General features: G+C 48.0%; 1 protein-coding gene across 6 annotated transcripts in view; it reads left to right on the forward strand.

Annotated features, from left to right (window-relative positions):
- Nucleotides 1-27,008, forward strand: part of CSMD2 (CUB and Sushi multiple domains 2) — a 601,873-nt gene that overhangs the window by 336,479 nt on the left and 238,386 nt on the right. For all 6 annotated transcript variants that reach the window (XM_032302441.1, XM_032302440.1, XM_032302436.1 and 3 more), the window contains exons 12-13: nt 2,942-3,054; nt 18,000-18,182. In XM_032302441.1, the coding sequence (XP_032158332.1) occupies nt 2,942-3,054; nt 18,000-18,182 (296 nt within the window). The remainder of the gene's footprint in view (nt 1-2,941; nt 3,055-17,999; nt 18,183-27,008) is intronic.

Consider the following 27,008-nt stretch of genomic DNA (forward strand, 5'->3'; position numbering starts at 1 on the left):
GATGGGGATTTGAGGTTCTGGGTGTGCACCTGGAGCATTCCACGTGGTGAGCGGCTGCTTCATGCAGCTCCTTCCTCCGCCACCCACTAGTTTCTCCTCAAGCCCATGTCTATCTGTGGAAGTCTGACTCCAGACAGAGATGGTGTCCAGACAGAGATGGTCCAGAAGTGTGTTGCTGACCTCCCTGTGTGCTCAGAACTCTCTGGGAAATGAGCTGTTTCAGGGATTTGGGACCCTGTGCACACAGTGGCCACAATTCCTAAGCCAAGAAAGGCTTGTGTCACATGGTCTACCAAGGGAGAGGATAATGCGCTGTCCTAGGATTCCGTTCTGTTGGATCTTCCTTTGCCCGCCACCATCAGCCTGGCATAAACACAGGAGAACACTCCTGTTCAGTACATGTGGTCCAGCTCAGACGGCCTGATCTCGCTCATCTCCCTTGCCCAGATGCGGGGGTTGGGAGCAGGGAAGCTTTCCTACACACCAAACATCTACTGCTTGCACAGGCTCTGGGAAGGGAACTTGCACATCAGATATCTCATTTAGTTGTGTCATTATCCCCATTTAACAGGTGGGGGAACTAAGGCCTAAACGTTGCAAAGCTGGTTGGTGGCAGAACCAGCACTTGATTTCATGCCTTTTGATTTCAGTCCAGGACAGCATCCCGTGCCAGTGCTCTTCCCCACCAGGCTAGCCCCAGGCCAGTGCCCTTTAGTTTTCATGCTGAAGGAGAAATGGCTCTTCAGTTCTAGCTGCTTTGTGCAGGAGCTGTTCTGTTCTGGGTGCTTCCCACACCTTCCCCACAGCTGCCAGAGAAATTCTGTCAGGGCAGTTAAATGACTCACGACGTTACCCTTGGAATCAGGTGACATGGCTGATACTTGGAATCTCTTATGAGAAAGGAATGAGATGTGAGCCTGGAGTACATCCTCCCTCTGGCCCACTCCACTGTATGAATCAGGGTTCTCCAGAGAAACAGAACAAATAGGATATACACAGAAAGCCAGGGATTTATTATAAGGAATTAGTTCACATGCTAATGGACACTGGCAAGTCCCAGGATCTGCAGGGTGAGTCGGCAAGCTGTGACCTAGGAGAGCTGATGATGTAGTTTTAGTGCAAAGGCCAGCAGGCTCTAGACCCGGGAAGAGCTGATGTTCCTGTTCAAGTCAAAGGCAGGAAAAAAGGGAAGAAAGAAAAAAAAAAAAAAGCAATGTCCCAGATGGAAGTCAGGCAGGCAGAAAGAATTCTCTTTTACTTGGGAGAGGGTTAGTCTTTTTGTTCCATGCAGGCCTTCACCTGATTAGATGAGACCCATCTATATGGGGTAGGGCAATCTGCTTTATTCAGTCTACCAATTATAATGTTAAAGTCATCCAGAGGCATCTTCACAGAAACAGTGAGAATTATGTTTTGCCAGATATCTGGGTATCCCATGACCCAGGCAAAATGACATATAAAATTAGCCATCATACTCAATTCCTCTTCTGGTGTATCTGCCATCTCTAACCTGCCTTGTATGGTCCCTCAGCTTGGTATGCTCAGAAGGCCAGGATCCTGGCTCTGTCTCCTCTCAGGACAAAAATCCCAGGATGCTCTGTCAGAGAACCTTAGAAGAGCAGAGTCAGAAAGATTCTTATAACCCGTTCCCCTCATTTAACTCAAAATGAAAAATCCCGGAGTGGCTCAGTCCCTTGCCCAGGGCCCCATGGCAAATGAATGACTGATCCAGGGTTTATACCCAAGTCTCTATAAGTTTTTAGAGAGCTCTCAATAAGTCCTATAACAGCCCAGGGCTCTCCCCCAACTCTCAGATCTCCATAGGCCAGCATCCATCTCAGACTTCAGGGAAACACATGCAGAATGGTTGGCCTCCTTTGTTGTCATGATTGGGTCAAACGGACTCTGCCATCCTAGAGTTAGGAGCCAGCCCTGGCTTGGCCGCAATCCTTACTCCCTGCAGAATGCCAGTACCCTAGTCTGGCAATGTCACATGGGCCAGTCCAATGTACCCAGGTGTCTCCCCCAGCCCCACACCACAGCACTCACATTGTGCTGATCATCTCATACAGCCAACTCAGTGCCCCCCACAACCTTTAAGACCCCAGAATGGAGTCGAGATTAAGATCCATTAATCCAATCACACCATCCACCACCACCCCCCTGGTCTGTGCTAGTGATCTGTTTGGTCTCAGCATCAAGAAGAAACCAGGTTTCTTCTGGAAAGCCCAGCCTCTGCTGTGGACTCTGGCTCTGCCACTCTCCATCAGGATGACCTTGGGAAAGCCACCACCCATTTTGCACCCTTGTCTTCTCATCTGTAACATGGGGGTAACACAGCCCCTATCTCACTGGGCTACTGGGATCATTAAATAAGATAATGGAGGGAAAATTATCTGTCTTGGATAGGTATTCCGTAAATGTGAACTCAATCCTCCCCATGTCTAAACTCTATTCTTCAGAAAGTATGTGGCCCCAGAGGGAAGGCTGCACTTTAAGCCTTTCTTCATATATGGAAGCTGATATTTCCATATAGAGCTGAAAGAGATGTCTCATTAAAAAAAGTGGCTGGGCTTGACTGGGGAAATGGGTTTCTGTCTCTGTCTTTTCTTTGGTAGTTCACATGAGAGATCAGAGATGGCAGGTGTGTAGATACCCCTTCAGTCGATCAGACTACAGCTAACCCCAGCCCCTGAGAAAGCAAGGACCCAGGTCTCCCTTGAGAGCCCAGGGGTCTGGGCTAGGGGGTCACAGGTAAACACAAGTCTTGCCCGTGGCTGGAGGGGAGAGGTGATGAGTCTCTCAGCCACTGGAGCACCCGTCATTGGGCTCCAGTGTTAAACAGAGTGGGGCCCAAATTCACCTGACAGGGCAGGGCTCCTAGTCATTCTGTGGGGTGCCAGAGTGGGGGGCACTTCTCTAAATCTTGCTGTCCTGACAGCCTGACAGGTACGTCGGTCCCAGATCTCATTGTCAGCACCAACCATCAAATGTGGCTCCTCTTCCAAACTGATGGCAGCGGCAGCTCCCTGGGATTCAAGGCTTCTTATGAAGGTAACTGCAGCTTGGGGGTGCTGATCCACTCACTCTGGAGTCAGACTTGGGGTCCGGATGTGCGTCAGCAAGCTCTGGGTTCGAATTCTGATTGTGTCCCACGCTAACTTCCTCTCCGTAAGCACATTACTCGACTTGTCTGAGCCTCAACTTGCTTTGGCCAGTGGTTCTCCTGGATTGTTTTGAGGATTATCTGGGATAAATCACTTGAGGCTTAGGCCACACAGTGCCAAGGGCATGCATTAGTTTCATCTATAATTCATACCTGGCTTGTGTAGACCTTTAAAAGACCCCATAGACTTCTGGAGCTTCCCAGGCTGCCATACTTGGGTGTCATAGAGCTGAGTGACTGCACACAGGGCTAGGGACAGATACACACCGTTGGTGACCCGAGGATGATACAAAAGAGGGTGACCTGAATCTCACTGGGAGCCAGCATTAAGGGAACAGTGAACTCTGGGCCCAGGATACTTCCACCATCCACCTACTGTGTGCTTCCAGATTTCCCATTGGTGGTGACTGCTAATGCCAACCCCCACAGAAAGGGGAGCAGAAGCCATCCCCAAGCATTTGGTTAGCAGATTTGGTAGGTGGCAGAGCCTAGCCCAGCACTCAGGAAACAGACACATCAGATCTGAGACCTTGCAAGGGTCTGCACTTCAGTGGTGAGACAGAGGAGGAAGCATACACTATTATTAAAGCAAGACATCTGTGGCAAACAGCTAGTGGGAGCACAGAGAAAGGGGCGGTCATCCTGTGTGTGACATCTGGAAAGGTTCTATCAAGAAAGTGAGCCATGAGTCTTAAAAATGACTCAGAGAGACAGGGGGCAGAGGATGAGGGAGAGAAGGTTTTTCCCCACCCCCGTTTAGATACCTGATGATTCTACATGAGATGAGTTGGGGGTAATAACTCCAAAAGGCTCTTACTCTGCTCAGTGTGAGCCCCCCCACCCCAGGGGCCTGGGGTTCCACCTAGACCAGGACCTGTACTCTGTCTCCAAGCTAGGTACACAGGAGTTCTGTCAGTTTTGCCCAGCTGCTTGGATAAAGAGCCACACACTGAGGGGCAGCTTAAAACAACAGAACTCTATTCTCTCCCAGTTCAGGAGGCTAGGACAGTGGAGGTCCTGTTCTAAGAACAGGAGGCACATGTCAAATGGAGACAACAGCAGCCAGAGCACCAATGGGGGGACAAGTGCTGAGTTCACATCCTGGTTCTGTCCCTTTCTAGCCCCATGGCAGGTCAGGGAGCCTCTCTGGGGCTCTGTTTCTTCACCTGGGACATGGAGGTGATAATACGCCGTAGGTCCCAGGGCTTCTGTGAAGAGTAAGTGTGGTCAAGGATGTGAAACTAAGAATTGCACAGCAATTATGGGTGACTAATGAGTGAGGACACAGGTAGGTAAGCAAATTGTTCTTTGGGTACATAGAGTTACACACACACAGATGGGGGATGGCAGAGAGAAATCAGGATTCAGGCCAAGCTCTGACACTCGCTACTTGGAAAATGGGAATGGATTCGGACTCAGGGTTTCAAAAGTTTCCCTCATGTCTGAAGTTCTCTGGATATTCAGCAGTGAATGTTTCCAGAAGTGGGGAGGAATGATCCTGTGTGCCACCCACCTGCCCTTATTCTGTCCATATTTTATCAATGGCATGGTTAAGCCATAAATAGCATGAGCCGGAAAGGGACGACAGTACAGCAGTGAGCAAACAACGTGCAGAAAGACCTCAGTGGGGTAGAGCTCCTGGCTAAGTCACCAGGATGAGAGCAAGTGGGAATAAATAGCAAGTCCTCTGTGAATGTTCGAGAACTTAGCAGCTAGAATTTACCCCAGGGAGTCAGTGGTGCTGGTTTCTCGTTCTGACCAGGCATCGAGAATTGGACCTAATTGTGGAGACCCTTGACACCACGCTGGGAGAGAACTGAAGTCAAACCCTGTGAGAAAGGTTAAGAGCCCCCTGAAAATGCATCTGGGAGAAGAGTGGGCTCAGGGGAGAGCTGAGAGCTGCGTCTAAATATTTGAAGGGCTGTTATGTAGGGAAGAGGAATTAGATTTGTTTGGCATGGTTTCACTGGAAAAGAAAGGAACAGAACATTGAATGCCTGTTATGTGCCGGAAGCTTAAGCTAACTTTCTCAAGGTTTTCAAACTGTCATGCATACATTTGGGGTACCCTCAGGGACCACCAAGTTTAGGTAGGGTGTGCCTAACAGGGCAGGCTCTGATCCTGCCTCCATGCTTTCTCCTTTCTTCTCTTCTGTTCCTTGTAAGCCTTCTTTTAAGAAAGGATTTGTAGCTAAACACGTTTGTGAAACTGCTTCATCTTATCCGGTGTGACAGCTAGCCGATGGCTGCTGTTTTGTAACTGAGGAATTTGGAACTCAAGGGTGGAATGTCCTGCCTGGGGTCACACAAAGTCTGGGACCTGGAAGAGCCAAGATTCAACTTCATGTCTCACTGGCTTCAAAGCCCATGATGTTTCCCCCCTCTATCAGGGGTCTCCAAAGTGACAGAATTTCAATTCCTTTTAAAATCTTAGAAGCCAACACTGTGCCCCAGTCACATGGGCCATATGGCATGAGCCCAGGCTCCTCATTACAACCAGTAGGGGTTTTGTTCATCATGTGTCCACTGTGGCCAGAGGTAATGATGAGCCTGTCACATGACCAGCATGACGCTGGGTGCTGGAACCTCAGCAGGAGCATCACAGACTAGAACAGAAAACTAAAGCAGTCTGAAAACATCCGCGGTGGGGCTTTTAGTCACAGACTAGGTGTCAGCAGGACCTCTGCTCAGACTTGTGACAGATTAGGAAGAGAGTCTGGCATTACCTTACATCATTAATCCAAGGGTCTACGTGTGTCCTGCTCACAGAGGCAGGTGAAGATGGAACAAACTCCGGAATTGGACCAGATCAGATGAATCCCAGCATGGTCCCTGCTGTGGGATTGGCCAAGTCCTGTGGTCTGTCAGAGCCTCATTTTCCCACTTATAAAGTGGAAAGAATAGTGGCAACCTTAATGCCTTGTGAAGAAAGTAAAATAGAGTCCCAGAGAGCTCCTTGCACAGTGTCTGGCTCAGAGAAGTGTCTTCTCTTGGGACCACTGAGGTTCCTCTGCACGCGAGGCCTCCGTGATCAGCACTGTTTCCCACGCCAGGGTGTGTCCTCTTCTGCCAGGGAACACTTGGATCCCTCGCTGTCTTGTAGGTGGCCTGGCACTAGGTCCCTGCCTCCCACCTGCACTACACACCCCAGACTGCCTGAGAAATGAGATGGTTCGCTCTAGCTGCAGCAGAGGGCAGGGAGGCAGAAGTGGCAGGAGACAGATCCAAGTGACTGAGAACCTTGAGACCTCATGAAGAGTTTGCGCTTTGTCCACAGGGAAGAAGAACTTGGGCAAGTTTAAATGTAGAGATTTAAATGTAGGTAATTAAAAGTTTGGATGTAGGGAATGTACCTTCCCCTTCGTGTCCCTTCCACCCTCGACCTTTTATTGGAGGGTAAAAGCTGTCCATTTCTTGCCTTCACGGTGAGGAGCCTCTACTATGAATAAAGCTGGGTCGGTTAAGTCCCCTGGCATCCCAATGTGATTACCCATCTTCCTCTCTGGGCTTCTGCCACCTGCAACCTCCTGCTCATCTGCTACCCCTCTGGCTGCTCCCTCACAGCTCCTGCATGGCCCCCACAGAGCAGGCACTTCCCCAGGGTCTCTCCTATTTTCCATCCTCTTTTTCTAGAACCTTCCACAGTGGATTGCATCTACTCCCATGGCTTCCCTCTCAACCTAAACACTGGCGACTTCCAAATCTATTCCCCATTTGCATATCAGTCTCCCTGTGACACATTTTATACACTTCTCCCTCAGCCATCTCAAACCCAAGGCATGTGTGCTAGTCTGCTTGGGGGACATAACAAAAATACCATAGACCAGGAGCTGAAACAGAAATTTATTTTGTCACAGTTCTGAAGGCGAGAAATCCAAGGTCAAAGTTCTGGCTGATCCAATTTCTAGTCTGGGCAGCCTCGTCACTGTCCTTGCGTGACTTTTCCTTGGTACTCGCACAGGGAGAGAGGGAGGGAGTGCGAGCTTGCTGGTGTCGCTTCTTATAAGGACGCTAATCCTTTTGGATATGGGCCCCACCCCGATGGCCTCATTTATCCTTGATTACTTCCTTAGAGGCCTCCAAATCCAGAACCTTTGAGGTCAGAACTTTTCCATATGCCATACGAGTTTGAGGGAGGCACAAACGTTCAGTCTATAACTCCATCCAAACTGAGCACACCATCTCCATTTACAGTAATTCTAAGCCACATTCTGGCTCTTGAGAACACATTCTAGGCAGAAGTATAGAATGTCCATCTCTTCAGGCCTGCAGGGCTGAGCCCAGTGCCTGGCACACAGAGTGTGCTCAGAAAAGCTCTCAGATTAAGTTGTGATGACTTCTACACAAACACAATGAAGCACCCTTCCTTCACACCCTCTCAACTTCCTAGCACTCAGATACAGGAGCCAGGCACTCTCCACTGTCCCCATTGCTTTGGGGTCAGACAGACCCAATCTGTAATCCCCATTGCGCTGTGTGTGGTCTTAGCCAGTCCTTCCACATCTTTGAGCCTGGGTACTCTCACTTGTGAAGAGGGACTGATAAACACTGATCTCACGGCGGGGGGGTGGGGGGTGGGGGGGTGCGGTTCCTGAGGGCTTGGTGTCATGAACGTCCCAACATAGGGCCAGCATTTAGGAAACACTCATTTAAAATCCCGCTCTCTCCCCTGCTTCCTTAGGCTTGTAGCTCCTCTTGCAACCTGCACCCAAAGCTTCAGAATGACCTCCATCCACATTCTAGTCCTCCTTTTATTCAGATTCTGGGGAATCCCATACAGGATAGACATTCTGGCTCAGCGATAGGAAGGCAACTGTGATATAGATGTTCTGTAGGTAGCATGAGGCATCCGTGGATAGAGAATGCTCCTGGGCACTTCTGGCCCCATCATCATCAATATACCCTCTGCCCCAGCTCAGGTAAAGAGAAGCTTCCTTGGGACAGACAGGTAGCACTACAGTATCACTCCACCCCCCCCCCCATTAAAAGTGTGAGCCCCTAGGTGGGAAAATTGGGGGACTTATTTTCTAGAAATTCTTCCAGTTCTGCTTGTCACAATTGCAGGTCAGGGCTGGGGAGAGGACTCAGGCATCATTAAAATCTGAGTACTCGGAGCCTAAAAATTCAGTCCCCCTCCATGGGGGCAGCCAGCTGTAGGAAATGCATTCATAGTTGCAATTGCTTTGCTTCCCAGTAGAACAAGAAATATTTAAGGAACAGGCAATTAGCACTTACCAGAAACATTATAAAATTACATACAACTTGCTAACAAGTTTTAGCATCAATCTGGGAGTCTCCTCGCTTCCTGACTCAGAGCCTGGAATCTGGCAGCCTAATGCTAAATCTGGGGATTTGACTGGCACAGGGGAGGAAGGAGCCGAGACCTTGACCCTGGAGACATCAAGAATCGGGGCATGACAAACTATGAAGAAAGGACACCCAACAGCAGGGACTCACCTTGGAAATGAGGTCATCTTGTATTCAACACTATCTAAGCCCCAACTGTGTGTTGCAGACACTGTTCAGTTCATGGGGACCATGAAGACAAGAAAACAATCTGTGCCTTCACCTCAGCCATAGCAATGTTCAGTAGAGTCGAGAAAGTGCAAGAAGATGGGGAAATATCAAGGACGGGCCACTAACCTTGCTTGAGGGCATCAGGGATGGCTCCCTGGAGGAGCAGGTATCTGAAACGAAGACTTGCATAAAGGAGGAAAAGAAGTTGGTCAGATATCCCTGAGAGTTTGAACATAAAGTCTGAGAGCAAGTAGGTAGAACACAAGCAAGACTAGCCCTCTGCTGGCAATGCCACCATCCCCTTCCCTGGAATTTAACCCTGCTGGGGAGCCCAGGTGAGCTTCCTGGAAGTGATGGCCATGATCTGGGCTGGAAAGAAGACCAAGGGCAACAGACCTGCAATACTGGCTCCACTCCTTTTTGGACCCTGCCTTGCCTCAAGCACGAGGCCATTTTTCAACCTCAAGTCCACTATTTCACTATTTTCAGGACACCTCTTCTTTTGATTTGCTCCCCATGAGCAAATGGGCCCAAACCTCCCAGTTTTGGTCAGAAACAAAACCAGGCATGTTCCTAAGACACTCAGAGTTTCCCTGAGACCCTTAAAGCATTCTCAGGCACTGGGAGCTGGGGTTTTGTCAGAGACAGGCAGCAGTTGCCTGTTCTCAGGAAAGCCCAGTGGGATCCACGCCGTAACCAAGTCTGTCCCGGCCCGCGGGGGCGGGGGCGGCAAGCAGCAGAGGATGCTGTACCATTAAAATTTGGCAGGCGACAAGTGCAGCAGCAGTCTGCAATAAACTGGCATTATGATACTGAAGAGAAAATTGGCAGGAAGTAATTTGTCCGTGAGATATACTCTCAAAATACATGGGCTTCTGCTGATAGCAAGCTTCAGTGTGGGGCTAATGCAAACAGCTTGGAGGTAAGCCTGATGCTCTACGCGTCCACGTTCACCCCTGGTTCCTAACCTCCTTCAGCTGTGACATCCCCATGATAGTGTTGTGGAGGAAGGAGGTGGAGTGGGAAGCACGTCACCCACTTCATCCACCCCCGTCTGCGTCCCATTTGTGCCAGCCTTTGCGAGGAGAAGCACAAACACCGAAATGCACATAGAGGCAGAGGTGCTGTGTCCCTTGCCTCTGGCTTCCCTTCCCATCAGAAGCAGAAAAGTGGAGTGGGATGTGGTTCTGAGCAAATCCATGAGATCCAGGCATGCCTTAGGGTTGTCTCAAACACCAAAGATGTCTCAGACTCGCAGGAATTTGTGCTAATTGAACAATAGGTTGGGCCTCTCAGCATGCCTCAGACGCTGTCCTTGGTTCTGGAGCTACAAAGGGCAGAAGAGATGGGACCCTTGGGTTTGAGCAGCTCACAGCCTCCAAAACCACACATAGATGACTCGTCAGTCATTGACCCAGGCCTTCATGATGTCCCTGAGACCCTCTCTGTGGCCTCCTCTCTCTTCACTGTCACGTCCTGCCACAGTGAATTTCTTTTATTTTTTTTTAAAGATTTTATTTATTTATTTAACAGACAGAGATCACAAGTAGGCAGAGAGGCAGGCAGAGAGAGAGGAGGAAGCAGGCACTCCGCGGAGCAGAAAGCTCAATGCAAAGCTCGATCCTACGACCCTGGGATCATGGCCTGAGCCAAAGGCAGAGGCTTTAACCCACTGAGCCACCCAGGTGCCCCCACAGTGAATTTCTAACTGTTCTCCAGATACTACACTCTCCCTTCCTCCTTCCTGCTTCTTTCCTTCCATCCTTCCTTCTACCTGCCCCTCTTCATCCTGTACCCTTCTAGAAGCTGGGAGGATAGATATGTCAAAAACAGTCTTTGTCCTCAAGAAACTTGCCATTTAACAGGGAGAAACACAAGCCACAAATTGCAGTAATGGTGCCGTAACAGAAAGTTGTCAGGAAGGCTGGGAGCGAGGAGGGAAAGATCCCCTTAGTCTAGCCCATGGTGTGAGGGATGATCCCCAACTGGGAAGCGCTTGAGTTGATTCTCTGTTGGGCAGCCAAGCAGGGGTGTTCATTCAGGGAGAGAGGACACAGGGGCCAAGTTAGAGCCCTGTGAGTGCCAGTGGGGATCTACCAGCCACACGGTGATCATGACGATGGGAAACATTACTGCTTACTGTTTACGTGTCACGTGCTGGACATTCTGACAATTTCTTATAGACATAAGCTCATTAAATCCTCACAGCAGTCCTGTAAGATAGGTGTGATTACCATTTCCATTTTACAGATGACAAAACTAGAGCTCCAGGAGAATCCAAAATGTGCCTTAGGTCTCCTACCTATGTTGGAGACAGGATTTAGGTCCTCGCTCAATGCTACTGCACTGGTTTGCCTCCCCACAGGCTGACCGGGGTTGGGGGGGTGCATCTAAATCTCAAGGTTGGTGATGGCCAAAGATAAGTCTGGAGCAGGAGGGTATGGGCAAGGTCCTGCCATGCCAAGCATTTAGAGACTTAAATCTGTGTGTTTTAGGCAGCCATCAAAGAATCAGTGGGCAGGGCACAGCAATGATAGGATTTTTCTTTCTGAGCAATCTCACCCTGCTTTGCAGAGTACAGAATAGAGGCAAGAGGCAGGGGACCCACTCTCGTCAGATGCTACTATCCCCGTAGGGGGGACTAGACAGTGAGAGGGGGCTGGAGACCAGAGGGTGCTGGGATGTCTAGTGGGGAGAGCTGGCCTGAAGCATTTAGTGAGGCTGCAGGTGGGGAGTGGAAGGTGGGATACTGGCTGACTCCCAGGTGGCTGGGACTCCAACTCTCCAACTCTCCCGAGGCCAGAGCTTCCTCCTCTGCCATCCCAAAAGCCATTCGGCCAGGTGCACACCTCTTCCTTTGCCCTCATTTCCCTTTACTTATTTCTATACCCCCTTGACTAGGACTCTCCAAGGGCAGGAGCCATGGGTCAGGCCACTCTATATCTGTAGTGTCAAGCCTGGCATTTGGCACGGTTTCCATGCAGTAAATGCAGTCCAAGCTGGACTCCCACACTGAACAGACTGTTCTCTGTGTTCCAAGCTCTGTGCTAAGTGCTGGGTACACAGTAGTCAATAAGGCATCTCCAACACCTGCCTTCATAGAGTTGACATTCTAGTGGGTGAGGAAACAGGAGGGCCAACCTGGAAGCCAGCAAGGAGCCAGGAATCTGAGCTAGCAAATCATTTTGTCCCTCAGACCCCAAAGACAGGAAGCATCTTGAGGGGAGACATTCTTAACTTCTTTCCCACTGTTATACCCCGAGTGTCTAGACAATAACTAATAAAATGAATAAATCTTTACAAGGGGCAGTCATCACCATGAAGGAAAAAATGGGGTGCCAAGAGAGGCAAGAGAATGGGAGCCCCCTGAAGTGCATGGACCGGGGCAGCATCTCTGAGGAGGTGGCCTCTTAAGCTGACCCGTAGTGTGAGGAGTCGGCATGTGATGGAGGAAGAGAGGAAGCAGTAGCCCAGGCTTAGGGGTCAGTGAGTAGACGGAGGGACACACGGAGTCCCACACATTTGGAAAGGCAGCAAGGCACAGTCCACACCTGGACTCCCCTTCCTCCTCTAAGTGACACTGCTCTACTCGGAGCACCTCAGATGGTGAATTTAGAGAAATATATGATGCAGCTCCTTTGGTATTAGAAATTGAGGAACCCAGGAGAAGACAATGAGGTTGATCACAGATGATAGGGATAAAGCCTCCAAGCAAAGGAAAAGCAAATTCACCGAGTGCCGAGCCCATTACAGTGAAGTTCCAGGCATCTCTCAAGTACTCCTTTTTGGTCTGCTGGCTGGCTTTTGTAGACAAAGTGAGAGAAAGCAGGAGAGAGTGAGAGAAACACTTACAAAATAGAATTAGAGTAAGCAGATAACAGGGAATTGCATGCCTGATTTTCTCTAAGTCAAAATTTGGCTTACCAACTTGTTTTTCTGGGCCCTGACATCAAACCTGGTCAGCACCTGACCACGAGGGTCAAGGACAAGTGCCTTCCAGGCAGGCAGTGGAGCACATGGAGCCTTCTCCAGGAAGTCAAGCAACCTTGGTGTCTGTGCTCCCAGCAGGGGTTGGCCCTGGACTTGGAGGGAAGGCCTAGACGAAGACGGGGAGTGTCTGAGGAACACAAGCCAGCTGCCTTCCACCTTCCTGGGGGGAGCTGCAAACTCACAAAGCCACCTTCCCTGCTCTTCTTCTCCCTTCCACCCAGTCCTGGTCCTGGCCCCATGCATCACCTCCCTCCAGTGCCTTGGACCTCTTCACCAAGTGCTCCGTTAACCTCACTTCTCCTTGAGGCCCCCATTAGCTGGTAGCCCTCTCCAGGGACAGAAGCATATATCCCCAGACCCTATGAACTTCAGCCTTGGAGAAACTGGTTCAGAGTTCAGTGTCCAGTGCCATTGCAGCCATGTACACCCTTTATCCCTTGACTTCACTTTGTCACCATATCTGGCTCTTTCTCTCCTCCCATCAGTGTCACCAGCCTCTTCCCTTCCACTCCAAGCTTTTCCATCACCTTGCCTTTCAGCCACTTGCCTTCACTTCCTCTTACTGCGCTGCACCGTGGCTGTCCCAGACCTTGTCCTCCAGCACGTCTGACCTCCAAGCCACCTCTGACCTTGCCTAGCCTGCACCAGCCCTTTGTCCCTTCTGCTCTTCCTTCCCCACTCTACTCCCGTGCATCACCCTCCCTAGGCCAGGTGATCCTCTCCTGCTTTTTTCCCTTTAGCTAAGCCCCAAGGATAATGCCTCTGCCATTGCCCCTGTGGCCTTCCATTTCTGTAAATCCAGTCCCGCCCCTCAATCAGTCCTGGAGCCTCTTTCTCCACTTCCACATGCGCCCAGCTACTGAGGGCTTCAAGGACAAGTCCCGCAGCCCTGCTGGGGGTGCCCTGTTCATGTGTCATCTCCCCCGTCTGTGAGCCTCAGGTGGCAATCCATGTGGCCATGATTTCCTCTTCGCCAGGGGGAGTGTCTCAGACATTCTTGTCAATGTCATATCTCTTTCCCCACAACCAGACCCCGTCCTTCAGCAAAGACCATGAGACCAGTGGACCCCTCTTCCATTTAAAAAGTAGAGCCCATGCCATCGCAGGACCTCCTTCATCCTCCCGCATTGCCCCTAAAAGCTCAATGAGCCCTCATCTCCTCCCTGCTGCCATGCAGGAAGGAGCTCCCTAGTCTCTCAAGCTACCTTCCCAGTGTGCTCCGGTTCCCCTGCCCTACCTGCTCCACGGCCTTGGGCTGTCCTCCCCATCTGTTCTCCTGATCTTCAGTTAACATATACTCTGTGTATCTGTCTGTTTCCTCATTTTAAATATGGTTAAGTTTCTTCGATCTTAAAAACATTTTCAGCTGCTGTCTTCAAGACCATGTTCCTCATGAGTGACCACCTAAGTTCTCTCTCTTCCTTCACTTCCAAGAAATGCCTCCTTTAAAAGTCATCTGCTCTTCCCATATCATCTTCCTCTTCTCCCACAGCATGTGGCCGCCTCACTGCACTCAGCTACTCCTGCCAGTCAGTATGAGCAGTGACCTCCTTCCACTAATCTGCTCGTCCACTCCACCTAAACTTCCCCATGGCATTCAAGGCTGGAGTTCTCCTCCTTGAAAGTCCTTCTCCACGCATCTGTGACCCTGCACTGCCTGGGATTTTTCGCCCAGCATTCTGCAGGTCCATCCCATGTTCCTAACTGTTCTGCCCAGAACTGACCTCTCTCATTCTCCATGGGTGGCCGCATCCTTCTCATGGCTTCTTTTACCATCTGTGAGCTGAATCTCAAATTCTGTATTCCTACGCTAGGCTTTTAAGACCCATGTAGCCACTTTGCACTAGATGTGTCCTCCTGGAGGTACCACAGGCAGCTCAAAACTCAGCATATCTTACCGGTGATCATGCAGACCTGGTCCTCTTCCTGCATGCTTGTCTCGGTGAAAGTGCACCCAAGCACCCAGGCCAATCTGTCAGTAGATCCTGGCCTCTCCTTTATCCCAGACATGCTCACTTTACACCTCCCAATTCTGTCTGCCTCTCCCCACCCCCTCTGACCTTGCCCAGTCTGGGATGTCATCAAAACATCTCCCAGATGACTGTGAGCCTCCCACCAGATGGAAGCTTCATGGGGCAGGCCTTGTGTCTGCTTTGTTCTGTATCCCTAGGGCCCAGCATGGTGGTGTTCACTTAGGAGACAGCCTTGTGTTTTTTGAATGAATGAACAATCACCCCGCCTCCAGAATTGCTACCCCCAGACCATTCTCCAGACAACAGTCAGGGTAATCCTTTAAAATACATAATATGAAATGCTAAATAAAATGAAACCTTTTGTTGGCTCCCCAATGCTTCCCATCCACAGTCCAGTCTCATTAGCAGATTGCACAATGCCTTTAGGCTTTTGCAACCTCATCTCCGACCACCTTGCAGAAAACCCCCACACTTGTACTCAGAGACAGGCAATGTGGTGCTGCAGTAAGACCCTGGGACCGTACAGCCCATGTCTTGATCTCAAGTCACTCAGATGACCTGGGACAGCTACATGATCTCTCTGCACCTCAGTTTCCTCACCTTGTAAGTAGGACGAATCGTACCTTGCTCTTAACATTACTATAAGGATGAAATATTAAAATGCTCAGAATGGCTGCCAACAGGACATCAGCACCGTGTATTAGTCCTACAGCAAACTCAGTTACCATAACAATGAGTTAGTTGTGATCTCTGCTCTCCTTGCCCAACAAACGGTGTCACCTCTGATGCTTTGCATGGGCTCTTCCCTAACTAAAAGGCTCTTCCCCTCCCTTCCCTCCTACTCCTTCCTTTCTTTGTTTTTTTTTTTTTTTTTTTTTTTAAACCGGCTTTACTGAAATATAATTGACATCAGTAAAAGTGCACAGAGTGATGATTTGGTACATGGATATATTGGGAGAGGATTACCACAATCGGGTTAGTTAATCGGGTCTGTCACACCACTTCAGTGTGTGTGTGTGTGTGTGTGTGTGTTGAGAACTTTTAAGATCTACCCTCTTAGCAACTTTCAAAGATGCGATACGACACTGAACTAGAGTCACCATGCCATGCGTGACACTCCAAGACCTGTTCCTCTTATAACTGGAACTGTGTGCCTTTTGACCCCCTTCTTCAGTCTCTCCTAACTCACTCTGTTTTTATGAGTTTGGTTTTTTAGCTTCCACATATAAGTGAGATCATTGAGTATTTGTCTTTCTCTGTCTTGACTTATCTCACTTAGCATCATGCCCTCAAGCAAGGTTCCTCCATGTTGTTGCAAATATCAGGATTTCCTTCTTTTTTTTATGGCTGAATAATATTCCTGTGTGTGTGTGTGTGTGTGTGTGTGTGTGTGTGTGTGTGTGTGTATACGTTTTCTTTACCCATTCATTGATGGATAGTTAGATGTTCCCATGCCTTGGCTGTTGTAAATAATACTGCCGTGAATCCCACTTGTTCTTTTCACCTGCTGGCTCTTGCATAGCCTTTAGGCCTCGTGGTGTAGACATCACCTCCTCCAAGAAGACTTCCCTGTTGCCAAGTCTGGGACTAGGCTGAGATGAGAGAGGCACATGCCTTGGGCATAGATTGTAAAGGAGTTGCCGAAATGCTCAGTATTTCAGTTAAATAATTTAGTGCAATATTTTTTTTAAACCAAGATTAGTGCAAATTATATATGATAAAAATATCAACATTTTAATTAACAAGAGGGTCGGAAGACCAGGACAAGTGTGAGACCAGAGAAGTGAGGCACACAAATGCTGGGTCAGATCTGGTCTTTAAGTTCTAATATTGTTCTTCTTTGTAGGTTTGATTTATATGCATTAGTTTTGATTTTCTAAAAAAGATTGCATTAAGATCTTACTGGCTTGCTTGCTGAATTTTTGTTAACCCCTAAAATTTTGTGTTGAAGTTTAATGTCTTATTGCCCACAGCCTCACCTTCCAAATTTGAGTTAGGTGCTCCTTCTGGGAGCCTTCACACACACACACACACACAAACACACACACACACACACACTCACTCTCTCTCTCTCTCTCTCTCTCTCTCTCCCAGTCAGAGAATGCCTTGTTCTGCCAGCTCTCGGCAGAGATCTGGAGACCCTGGTTTTTAGGTAACAGGAATGGGACAATTCAGGAGCATATCCATGAAAGACAGTGTGTGGCGCTAGCCTGAGCAGCCCACAGAAACCCCACCAGCTATGGTTAGGAAGTTTTTGCAATATCATCCCTGTTAGGATGACACACAGCAACTTCAGGGACTGTGCCTCCTGTTGGCTCATTATGGCGTCTACACCAAAGGCGGGGTCCCTTTGGCCTGACAAACCTAGGAAGATGTCCAGCAAACTTCCCTGATTACTCCAGCTGCCTCCCTTCCCAGTCACAAGACCCTACCATCCTCCCTTCACCATCTGCCACTAAATCCATTACGCCCTGTCTTCCCCGCAGGAGGTCCTTTTCCCCAGGAACTGTTCCCCCTCCTCTTCTCCTTCCTCCCTTCCAGGTACCCCTCTCCGGCCCCTCATTCCCCTTCTCTCACAGCACCAAGCACAGGGCTGCTGGAAGTGGAGGTGACTCCAGAGGAAACTTCAGGGACTTGGCCAGGATAGACTCCTTTCCTGAAGCCTCCAAGCCCTCATTGCCTCTCCCATGAGGCTGCCAGCCTGTCATGCCCTGTGGCATCTGGGCCCACGAGTTGTCTCCAGGAACCCACTCCATGTGTGACTCGCACGGTTGAATCAAACGAACTTTAAAAGCATACTCAGTGAGCCACTTGTTTCATTTTACCTGCACCTTCTCAAATTGAATTTAAAAAAACCTTTGTGAAAGTGCTTCCATGTCAGAAGGCAGCGAATATTGATTCTCACTTAATCTCTGGTTTGGGGAATGGCAGGCAGCAAAGCCGCCTCATTTCATGCTTGTCTTTGCCACTCAGGAATGGACTGAGCCGAAGGTCTGTCTGGTCGTTCTGAATGCAGAGGCAAGTTCAGCAAGCTCACGACAGATTCCTTAGCTCCTGGGACAGGTATCTCACAGAGTATGGAGACCTACCTCCACGGAGTGAAAATATCCAAGCCCCTCGAGGGCTCTGTGTGAACCCAGAGTCTTAGGGATATTACTGGCCGGAAGGCCCCTTGATCCTGGGATGGGGTTTTAAACAGGACACAGCAGGACTTCTCATAAAAGGTCTTACCTGTATCACTCTGGGCACTGAGTCGAGGCAGAGGGGCAGCAGAGTGTGTAACATGGACCTCCCGCTCTAAGAGAGGTAGGAAGTCACATTTTGTCTCTGTTTTCTCTTCTTCCTGTCTTCCAGAGATCGAGCAGGGCAGCTGTGGCGACCCCGGCATCCCTGCCTACGGCCGGAGGGAAGGCTCCCGGTTCCGCCACGGTGACACACTCAAGTTTGAGTGCCAGCCTGCCTTTGAGCTGGTGGGGCAGAAGGCAATCACGTGCCAAAAGAATAACCAGTGGTCGGCTAAGAAGCCAGGCTGTGTGTGTAAGTGAGTGGGGAGAAGGCCTTTTCGGGGTCTTCACCAAGAGGCAGGGGGCCCCGTTGTCTAGCTAATCCAGAGCCCCAACCTTGGGAACCTCACAGGCAACAGCTTGGCAACAGCTTCCCTTGTTTTCTTCTGTTCTTCCCAACCTTGCTGGTTGGGTCCTCGTTTCTGGCAGTAATGTATACTGGAAATGATTGCTTTTAACTTTGTGGCGGGGGGGAGGGAGGGCTTCTTCAATGATGTCTTGCCATCCATGGTGATCCTTGAGAGCAAGGTAGAGACCACTAGGGCCTGGTGCATGAGACTCTGACCTGGACATTTGTTCCTTGTCCTTGTTGCCACCAGTGACACCATACATTCGAGCCAGGGTCAGTCCGGTTTGTAAGATCGTAGACTCTGGACCAGGCTCCAGGTGTGGTGGGAAACCACAGTCTTGCCAGGGTCTGAGGAGTTTCCTCAGATTGCTTCTTCTTGGACTGGAGTTAGGGAGGGATGGGGGATCAAGCTGTCTTCGGATTATTGATCCTCTGGAGTGCCCATCCAATGGCAATATCAAGGAGGCCTTTCTTCCTTCCTCTGGGATGGGATGACCATACTTCCTGACAAAAATAATACTTTAAGTTCTGGGCCCAGTGAGACTGGCAAGTGTGAGGGGCATGTGTGCAGCAAAGGGAGGAGCCTACTTGATCTCTTGAGAAGTCAAGGTTCCAGCTTCTCTTCTCCCAAACATCGCCCAACTTCTCCATCTCTTTCCATCTACTTCTCTCAGGGCAGGGCAGAAGCCCAACTCTCTGATCACTTCTCCCACTGCAGTGGGCTTCTTGGAGTCTCCAGGTCCTACAAACTAGAATGACCCCCAGGACAGTGGGGGAGGATAGTCTGGGGGTTACCAGGGAACATCAATGAGGACTAAGACTTTAGCATATGAGTTGGTGAGTTGGGTCATACCTTTTCAAGCCAAAAAATCACTTTGTTTTGACAAAGAATTTATGATGACTTGTGAGTTTATGCAAAGATCCTTGCAAAAATTTAAAGAAAAAATTGCTCTTAGATACACATCAAATCACTCTTAGGTATACACCCTTGTTGCAAAAAAAATAAATAAAATTGCATGAAATCTACCCATTTCTGTGGCTGAATGTGGTTAGAATATCGTGCCCAACAGTGTTAGCCTTGTAGCACAGTGGGAACCAAGGGGACTGGGGCCAGGAGAGGCAGGGGACATTGGCAAAGAGCAGCCCAGGGCAAGCAGGAACAAAGGCCTGAGGTGGTAGAAGGAACAGGGCTCTTCTCTGCAAATTGGAGGCAGGACCTCAGAAGACAAAAGTATAGACTGTGGGAGTCTCAGGTATTATGGGGGCTTTATCTTGGAAATCCATTAGGTAAAACAAGGCAGGGAGAACTGGGAGAGGGTCCGGCCACTAGGGCAGAGAGCTGGTGGGAATGAAGTGGGTAGCAGAGCCAGCTGGCTTCTTAGGACAGGATAAAGTTGCCTGCCTCACAAGCTGAGAGATGGAGGCAGCAAAGTATTATCTGAGGGCTCTCTATCGAGTCCTCCAAGAGTTTCCTTGCCCTTTTGCCCCTGAGGAAGGGTTTTAGGAAATCCTTTTAGAACCTCCTATAAGAACAGAGGGCCATGAAGTGCTGCTCAGTAGGCTCTTCGTTTCCAGGATTGAGGCTGGCAGCCTCCAGTGAGCTGGAGACTGCTTACAAAGAGCTGAGAAGAAACAAAGACAGAGTTGTCCTGGCAAGTATGGAGCAGTGCTCTCGGTGGCTTAAAATAAGGAAGAGGAGCTGGAGGCTTATTGAGAACTGCAAAGAAGGCACTCTGGGGGGCCAGCACAGCATTTCATCTCCTGGATGATTCTGGGTTGTAGGGGGCTGGCATCCCCCAGGCACTCCCATTGCTCAGGTTTTTTGTTTGTTTTGTTTTGTTTTGTTGTGGGGGTTTTTTTGTTTGTTTTTTTTTTTTCTGGTCATTTGGGTATAACCAAACACAGCTTGAGTCTGAAGGAGGCCAGAGAGCCAGCTGGCCCCATGCTTTTGCATCACACAGCAAGGTCATCTTCCTACTCCATGAAGTCAAAGGTGTGCCAACTCTCAGCTCCCTACTGAGTACCCAGCCCCTAAGCTGATGCTTCCGTGGGTCCTGGGCTTTGTCCTCAGGGACCTCACAGTCTAACTGGGGGTGAGAGATGGCATTCAGGTATGCTGGTACACAGAGATAACTTTGGATTCAAACTCTGAAGACTTGTTTTTCAGTCCTGGCTCAGCATCATGATGATGGCTGGGGCATCCTCTCACTGAATTTTGGTTTACTAATCATCCGGTAGGGTAGCACGCTATTCTGGCTCCCCAAACCCGAAGGCTCAATGATTATATTTATAGAACATGAACAGTCCTTACGGCATGAACAGCCCTCACTGCCTACAGCAAATGCTTGGAAACCACTTCCTAAAATGGGTCATTGACAGAGCAGGTCATATACTTTGCTTGAGGGATATGTTAAACTGGAGTTCTGACCCTGACCCCAGATCAAACGTATCGATAGCGGGTGGCCACTAGGAAAGGGCCGACATCTATAAACATCCATAGAAACATAAAAGAATACAGTCTCTGTATTTTATAGAGATAAATGTACATACAAAAGCACCTCTAGCAAGAGTCAACATAAACGCCCTAAATTTTCCCACACGTTAGTCACAATGAATATTAGTACAATATTTAGCAGACAAACTATTCTTTCCTTCCTACGATTTAAAAGCAGATTGGAAAATTTTAATGGTTCAAATTTCTATGAACAATTGTCCAAAAGAAGTGCAAAGTGGCACATTGTTCTTCTCTCAAAACATTTTCTTCAAAACAGCTCTTTACTCGGAAATTGCCCTGCCGAGACTACACAAATACACTCTTTCCTTCATGTTCCCAAACATTTTCTGCAGCAAGCCGACTTCAGAATCATTGCATTGGCTTTTGAGCTGCCCTCACAGTAGTAAATGTTCGATAGATGCTCTTTTTTCATCGAGGTTTTAAAGAAGAGGATGTTTCTCACAGTGAAAAGCATTTTGAAAGAAAAAATGGAGCCAGATCCTTGCCTTTCACTGTCTTCTTCCTTAGTTAATTCACATCTCCAGAGACCGCTGCTCAAAATCAGTTGGAAGTAGTACTCCTTTCCATCCATCCAACAATATTTACCGAGTGTATACCCTGTACTAAGCACCACGTATTGGATTCAGAGCTATTCAATCTCTGCCTGGGAAATGTGCTCAACCTGGTCTCCTGGTAGGCATGCTCTGGCCAGGCTGTGCGTTTTCTTCCCTTTCCCAGCTCTGCCCATTTCATCCCATTCCTTGCAAAAGAAGAGAGGGCCCTTCCCATGCTACTATGTCCAGTTAGTCTCCACCGCAAGAGCTACAAGAGGAGAGAAGGGACAAACAACTCTGATGGAGATGTGCAGATACTTGATGCTTTGTTGACAGGCTCACGGAATGCTTCACACTTCATAAGAAAGCCAGGAAACCAATTATCAGTCCATTAGCAGCCACTTTCCAAAGAAGTTTCAAAGCAGGCTCCACCAGAGCTATGCCAAGACTTCACAAGCTCAGGCTTTCTTCACCATTTTGTGAACCATTGGGAGAAGGTGTGAACTCTAATTGCTCAGCTCCTAATGTATACGGGCATAGGTGTGAAATGTGAAGGCAGGGCCCCCTGGGATGGTTACAGTGTAAGTTGGGAATCAGCAGCCAAACCTTGAGAGACCAGGGAGGGAGAAGTGGGTCCTTGGGTGTCCCAAGAAAATGTCACAGAGAATAGAGGGCTTAAGCTGGGCCTTGAAGAGTTTTCAGGTAAAGGAGGGTGTTCCGGGTAGGAATGTTGCAGGAAATGGTCGTCTCCTACTACCCTCCTGTATTTTACCTCCGAGTTCCCCTGAAATCCCCTCACCCTGTCCTTCACTGGACACACACACATGCGCGTGCGAGCACACACACCTACACACACACACACACACATACACATATCTGCAAAGGAATGCATGGAGTCATAGGGTCATCCAGATTCTCAAGCTCAGCACTATTGACATTTTGGACCAGATCATTCTTTTGGTGGAAGAGGGACAGTCCTGTGCGTTGTTTGAGCCACATTCCTGTCCTGTATCCACTAGAAGCCAGTGGCACACACACCCCTCTTGCTGCCAGTGTGACGACCAAAATGTCTCCCTATTGGACATTGCCAAAGACATCTCCAGAGAGAAAAACCACCTGAGATTGTGACCCACCAATCAAGGGTACTGTAGACTTCCCAATCCTAAGGACGAAGAAATCTGTGTTTTTGCGTTAAGTGAGGCTCTGCTTAAAGTCTGTAGGATTGTAGGAGTGAGAAAGCTTGGGGTAAAGGAGGATGCGATATTTATTCAACATTTTATGTCATTTGGGAAGATAATGAATCTTTCCTACAACTTAATGGCATATTTTCTTCTCTCATTTTACCAATGAAAACAAAGTTCAAGGAGACGAGGGGACTAACTCAGAGGTTATAAAACCCCTAATGATTGGACTGGAATTTGAAGTGTTCATTGACAGAGCAGGTTCCTACTCCAAACCCTGTACTCTCTCCACTGTGCTAGATTTCCAGAATCCAAGGGTTCATCTGCAGCAGGAAGAACAAGGGAGCCTTAGGACAAAAATGCTAGCTCAGAGTATGGGCATGCTGTTGGCTGAGTTCCCCTCATGAAGTATCAGAGATTGACAAGCATTAAACAAAGTCATGAAAGCTGGACCCATGGTCTTTGTTGGAACTGTATGAATGCTCTACACCAATGTGCAATATATCAGCACGCAAGCATTTCCCTAATCTTTATTTTTTCTCATTTCTTCTACCCACCCATTTATCCGTCCATCTTTGATTTATTGAGCATCTACTGTATACAATCTCAGCTACATAAGAGGGTACAGCTATTCTTGTTCCTTGTCAAATCATAACCTAACCTGAAGGGCCTCTGAGGATGATCTTGCTCATCTGGGGATGGGGTTGAAGGGGAAATCTCTTAGTGCCTAACCTTATATAATGTGCTAGAACTCTTTCAGGAAGAATCTGGAGCTCAAAGGTCAAAATTCAGCACAGGCTCTTGGTATATTCTAGTGTTTTAAGGGTTTAAATCTAAAGGTTTAAACAAATAAAATACTCTTAATTTCACTTATTTAACCCAAAACCAATTCCAATCTTGGCTCTTCTTTTTTTACTCTTACCCCTATGCACACATATTTCGTGTGGTTTTAATCAAAGCGAACATATCAACTCACGTTCTGTGTTTCAAAGTTCACATTGTATTGTGTATCTTACCATGTTGCTATGTGCCTTTAATACTTCCCATTCTTAGTATCTATGGAATGTTCTGCTTATTGGATGGAGTCATGACTTAGTCAAACTGTCATGTTCATTTGTTTTACATAAGGCTGTAATGAACATCCTCATGGACGTGGCTTTTTTCTTTCTTATCTTGAACTGTAATTCTTTGGGCTAGGTTTCCAGGAGTGAGGTCATCAGGCCAGAGTATAAACATTGTTATGACTCTCAGTGTACACTCTTATATTGCTCCCCAAAAATGTTGTGCCGGTTCATAATGCCAATAACAGAAACTATATGATTAAGAAGATGATTCATATACAATGCGGTCTTCCCATGCAGAAACATGGTGTATCTCTCTTTCATGTTCCTCTACGTTCACTTTTCTAAATGTAACAACTTTGTGGTTTTCTTCCAATAGATCATATAACATATTGCTTGTACCCATTATCTGCATTGCCAAACCCCAAGTATTTGCATCCCCTTTTATGAAATTGCTAACTTCGTAAGTATAAGTTGAATACATCCCCACCAGCACACCCTTGTCCACTTCTGTAAGGTGCCACGTGTTGTGATGAGGGCTGTGACTCCAGAGATGGGTTGGACACAGCCTTTGACCTCAAACTTCTCACTCTGATGTGGAGAGAGATGTAATTATGTAACTTAAAAGGTGCTCTTATGGTTCAAAATTTAGTTTTCAACTAGAAAACATTGGTGACACGGGCGCATTTAGGATCCATCCCATGAAAAGTCATTCTTTTATTTAACAAATATTTGCTGAATGCCTGCGATGGGGCAGATACTATGGTGGATGCTGAACAGGGGATCAACAGGCCCCCCCCTTCTCATGAAGCATAGAAAAGTCATCACTATGGGAACAGTGGGGCCTGAAAGGAGTACAAAGTCGTGCTCCTTTTGGAATGGGGACATCCAAAGGATAGCACTGGGTCCTGAGAGAAGCTGTGGGGTTTGGGCCTCTGCAACAGGGGGATATTCAGTGGATTCATTGGTACACACACACCTGTACACACAGGCACACATACCCATCTGTGTCCTTGGTTCACAGCAGTTCCTACAGGGTTTGGCCACTGCCAGTGTATGTGAGTGGAAGAAGGGAGGTGGAGGGGTCCATGGGAGCAGGTACTGGAGAGAGACTACTGGGTACCCCCAGACTGGAGACGCATCCCTGGCAGGCCAAAGGGTATGAAAGTGATGTCGGGATTTCCAACACAGCATTCGAGACAGAGACTCCAGCCCTGACTTTTCACTAGCCGGCCAAGGTCCAATCCTGTTATTTGTTATTTGTGATCCTCATGGGACAACTGCCTGCACTGAAGTGTGGCTTCAGGAGTATTGTGTGGTATTTTCCTTTACAACTTGAAAGCACTCTTTCTCCATTGTGGTGAGAAACTCTTCATGATATGTGGTGTATATATTTTCCCAGTCTCTTCATCCCCCCTACTTTTTTTTATTATTTTGCATCGTACACTTGTTTAATGTAGACAAACCTTCAATATTTGTGATTTCTTTTCAATGCTGACAGAGTTATCATTCTGTCACAGATCTGAGAAGCAGTTTGTTCTATTTTTGGTTATTTGTGGGTAATTTGATTTTTAAAAAAAAATATAATTTGTTAATCCATCTGGAGTTTATTTAGATGAATGTAGAATGTATGGTCCAAACTATTAAGCAGTTTTCCAACACAATGTATTAAGCAATTCATTTCCCTTCTGATTTGAGGGAAATGAATTGTTTTATCACATACTGAATCCTCACATGCGGTTAAGTCTATTTCTTGAGACACCACTTTGTTCTGCTGCTCTATTTCTATCTTAGCACCGGCATTGAATAATTTTAATTGTTGTTTTATAATATGTTCTAATATCTGGCAGAGCTGGAAACTACTCCTTCCTCCCTTAATTATTTTCTCTTTCAGAAATGTTCATTGTTATTCTCATCTGTTTGTTGTTCAAGATTAATTTTAGAATCATTTTGTCAGAGTAAAAAAAAAAATCCTATTGGGATTTTGTATGTGCGCTCCTATTAAACCGTAAATTAACTTGAGGAAAATAGGCATTTTTATAATACACAGGCTTCCCGTCCAGAAACATGGCATGTCACTCTTTTTGTTCATCTACTTTCATTTTTCTAAATATAACAGCTTTGTGGTTTTCTTCATATAGGTCACATACATTGCTTGCTACCTTTATTTTTAAATAGGCAGGTGCTTTTTTCACTCCCCTCCTACCTTGACCCCAATGCACCATGCATAGGTGAAGCCTGTCCCTTTTTGCCTCTTCTGTATAGCTGAGCCCTGACTTTCCCTGTAAATATATACTCTCAGGTTTTCCAGGACAAGAACAATTTCAAACATCCTTTCCTTTGGCCCAGAAAATATGATTGTAATAGCTAGACTCTTTGGAAATTGCCTTTTTCAAATATTTGGAGCCAGAATTGGGATCAGCTGAGGTTTGAAAGCATCAGCCTCAGTGTGAGACATAATATTCCTGGGCGCTGCTTGTGTTCTGAGGCCAGGGGCTGTAACAAGGGCTGTATGAGCATCCTCTGCTGATGTCATGTTCTGCTTAGTTCTCTAGGCTTCCTTAAAGGCCTCACTAGACCACAGGTGGCCCCAGGAGAGGGGCAGGGAACCTGGGGATTGCTTTGGTCCAGATGTGTATTTCAGGCCAATTCCTAGAAGTTGAAAAACAGCGTGAGGGATTCTGGGGCCCCCTTCGTTACCAAGTCCTCAAGAACACAAACACTGAAGACCTAGTGCTATGCAGAGGTTTGGCGGTGATGGGGGAGATCTGTGTAAGGGCCTCTGGTAATCCAGAGGAGTCTTCCTTGGACAACATCCTGGTGGTGCTGGGAGGTGGGGAGGATCTATGTCTGCCCCTGCACTGGGGAAGGGACACTGCAGTCAGGGTGGGGAAGCATTCTAGAACCACAGGGTCAGGCTGGGGAGGGTAAGCCAGGGCTGGGAGAACTGACCCTGGACAAAGGCGTGGCTCATAAAGATGGCTGCCAACATTTCCTATTAGGACATCTTGGGAAGTAGAGTCATCACTTGTCTACCAGACCAGTGTGGGTCATACATCAATTGTTACCTTAAACTGCTAAACAGGTAGATGTTAGTGGAAGAAGGCAGCTTCTGGGCTGAATCAAGCCCTCACTGAGAAGGCAGCCTACCCCTGCAGGGTAGCCCTGTCCCAGCCAGAGGCTATAGTACTAAAAAGGGCCTTCCTTATAGAAGGGATTAGAGAAGAAAATAACAACCAGAACAGAAGTCCAGTCCCTGGGCAGGGGCACACATTGGGACAGGAGTGACAGAGGAGAGTCCTGAAACTCCTGGGTGTATGGACATGCTGGATTCCTCACGAACCACCAGATGCCAACTCTGGAGCCATGCTCAGACCTCACTCCATCAGTTTGAGGGCATGGGTCTTCCCATGACTGTGAGGCATGTCTGAGCCTGGGCC

The sequence above is a fragment of the Mustela erminea genome, chromosome 10, assembly GCF_009829155.1.
Source record: "Mustela erminea isolate mMusErm1 chromosome 10, mMusErm1.Pri, whole genome shotgun sequence".
Taxonomy (NCBI): Eukaryota; Metazoa; Chordata; class Mammalia; order Carnivora; family Mustelidae; genus Mustela; species Mustela erminea.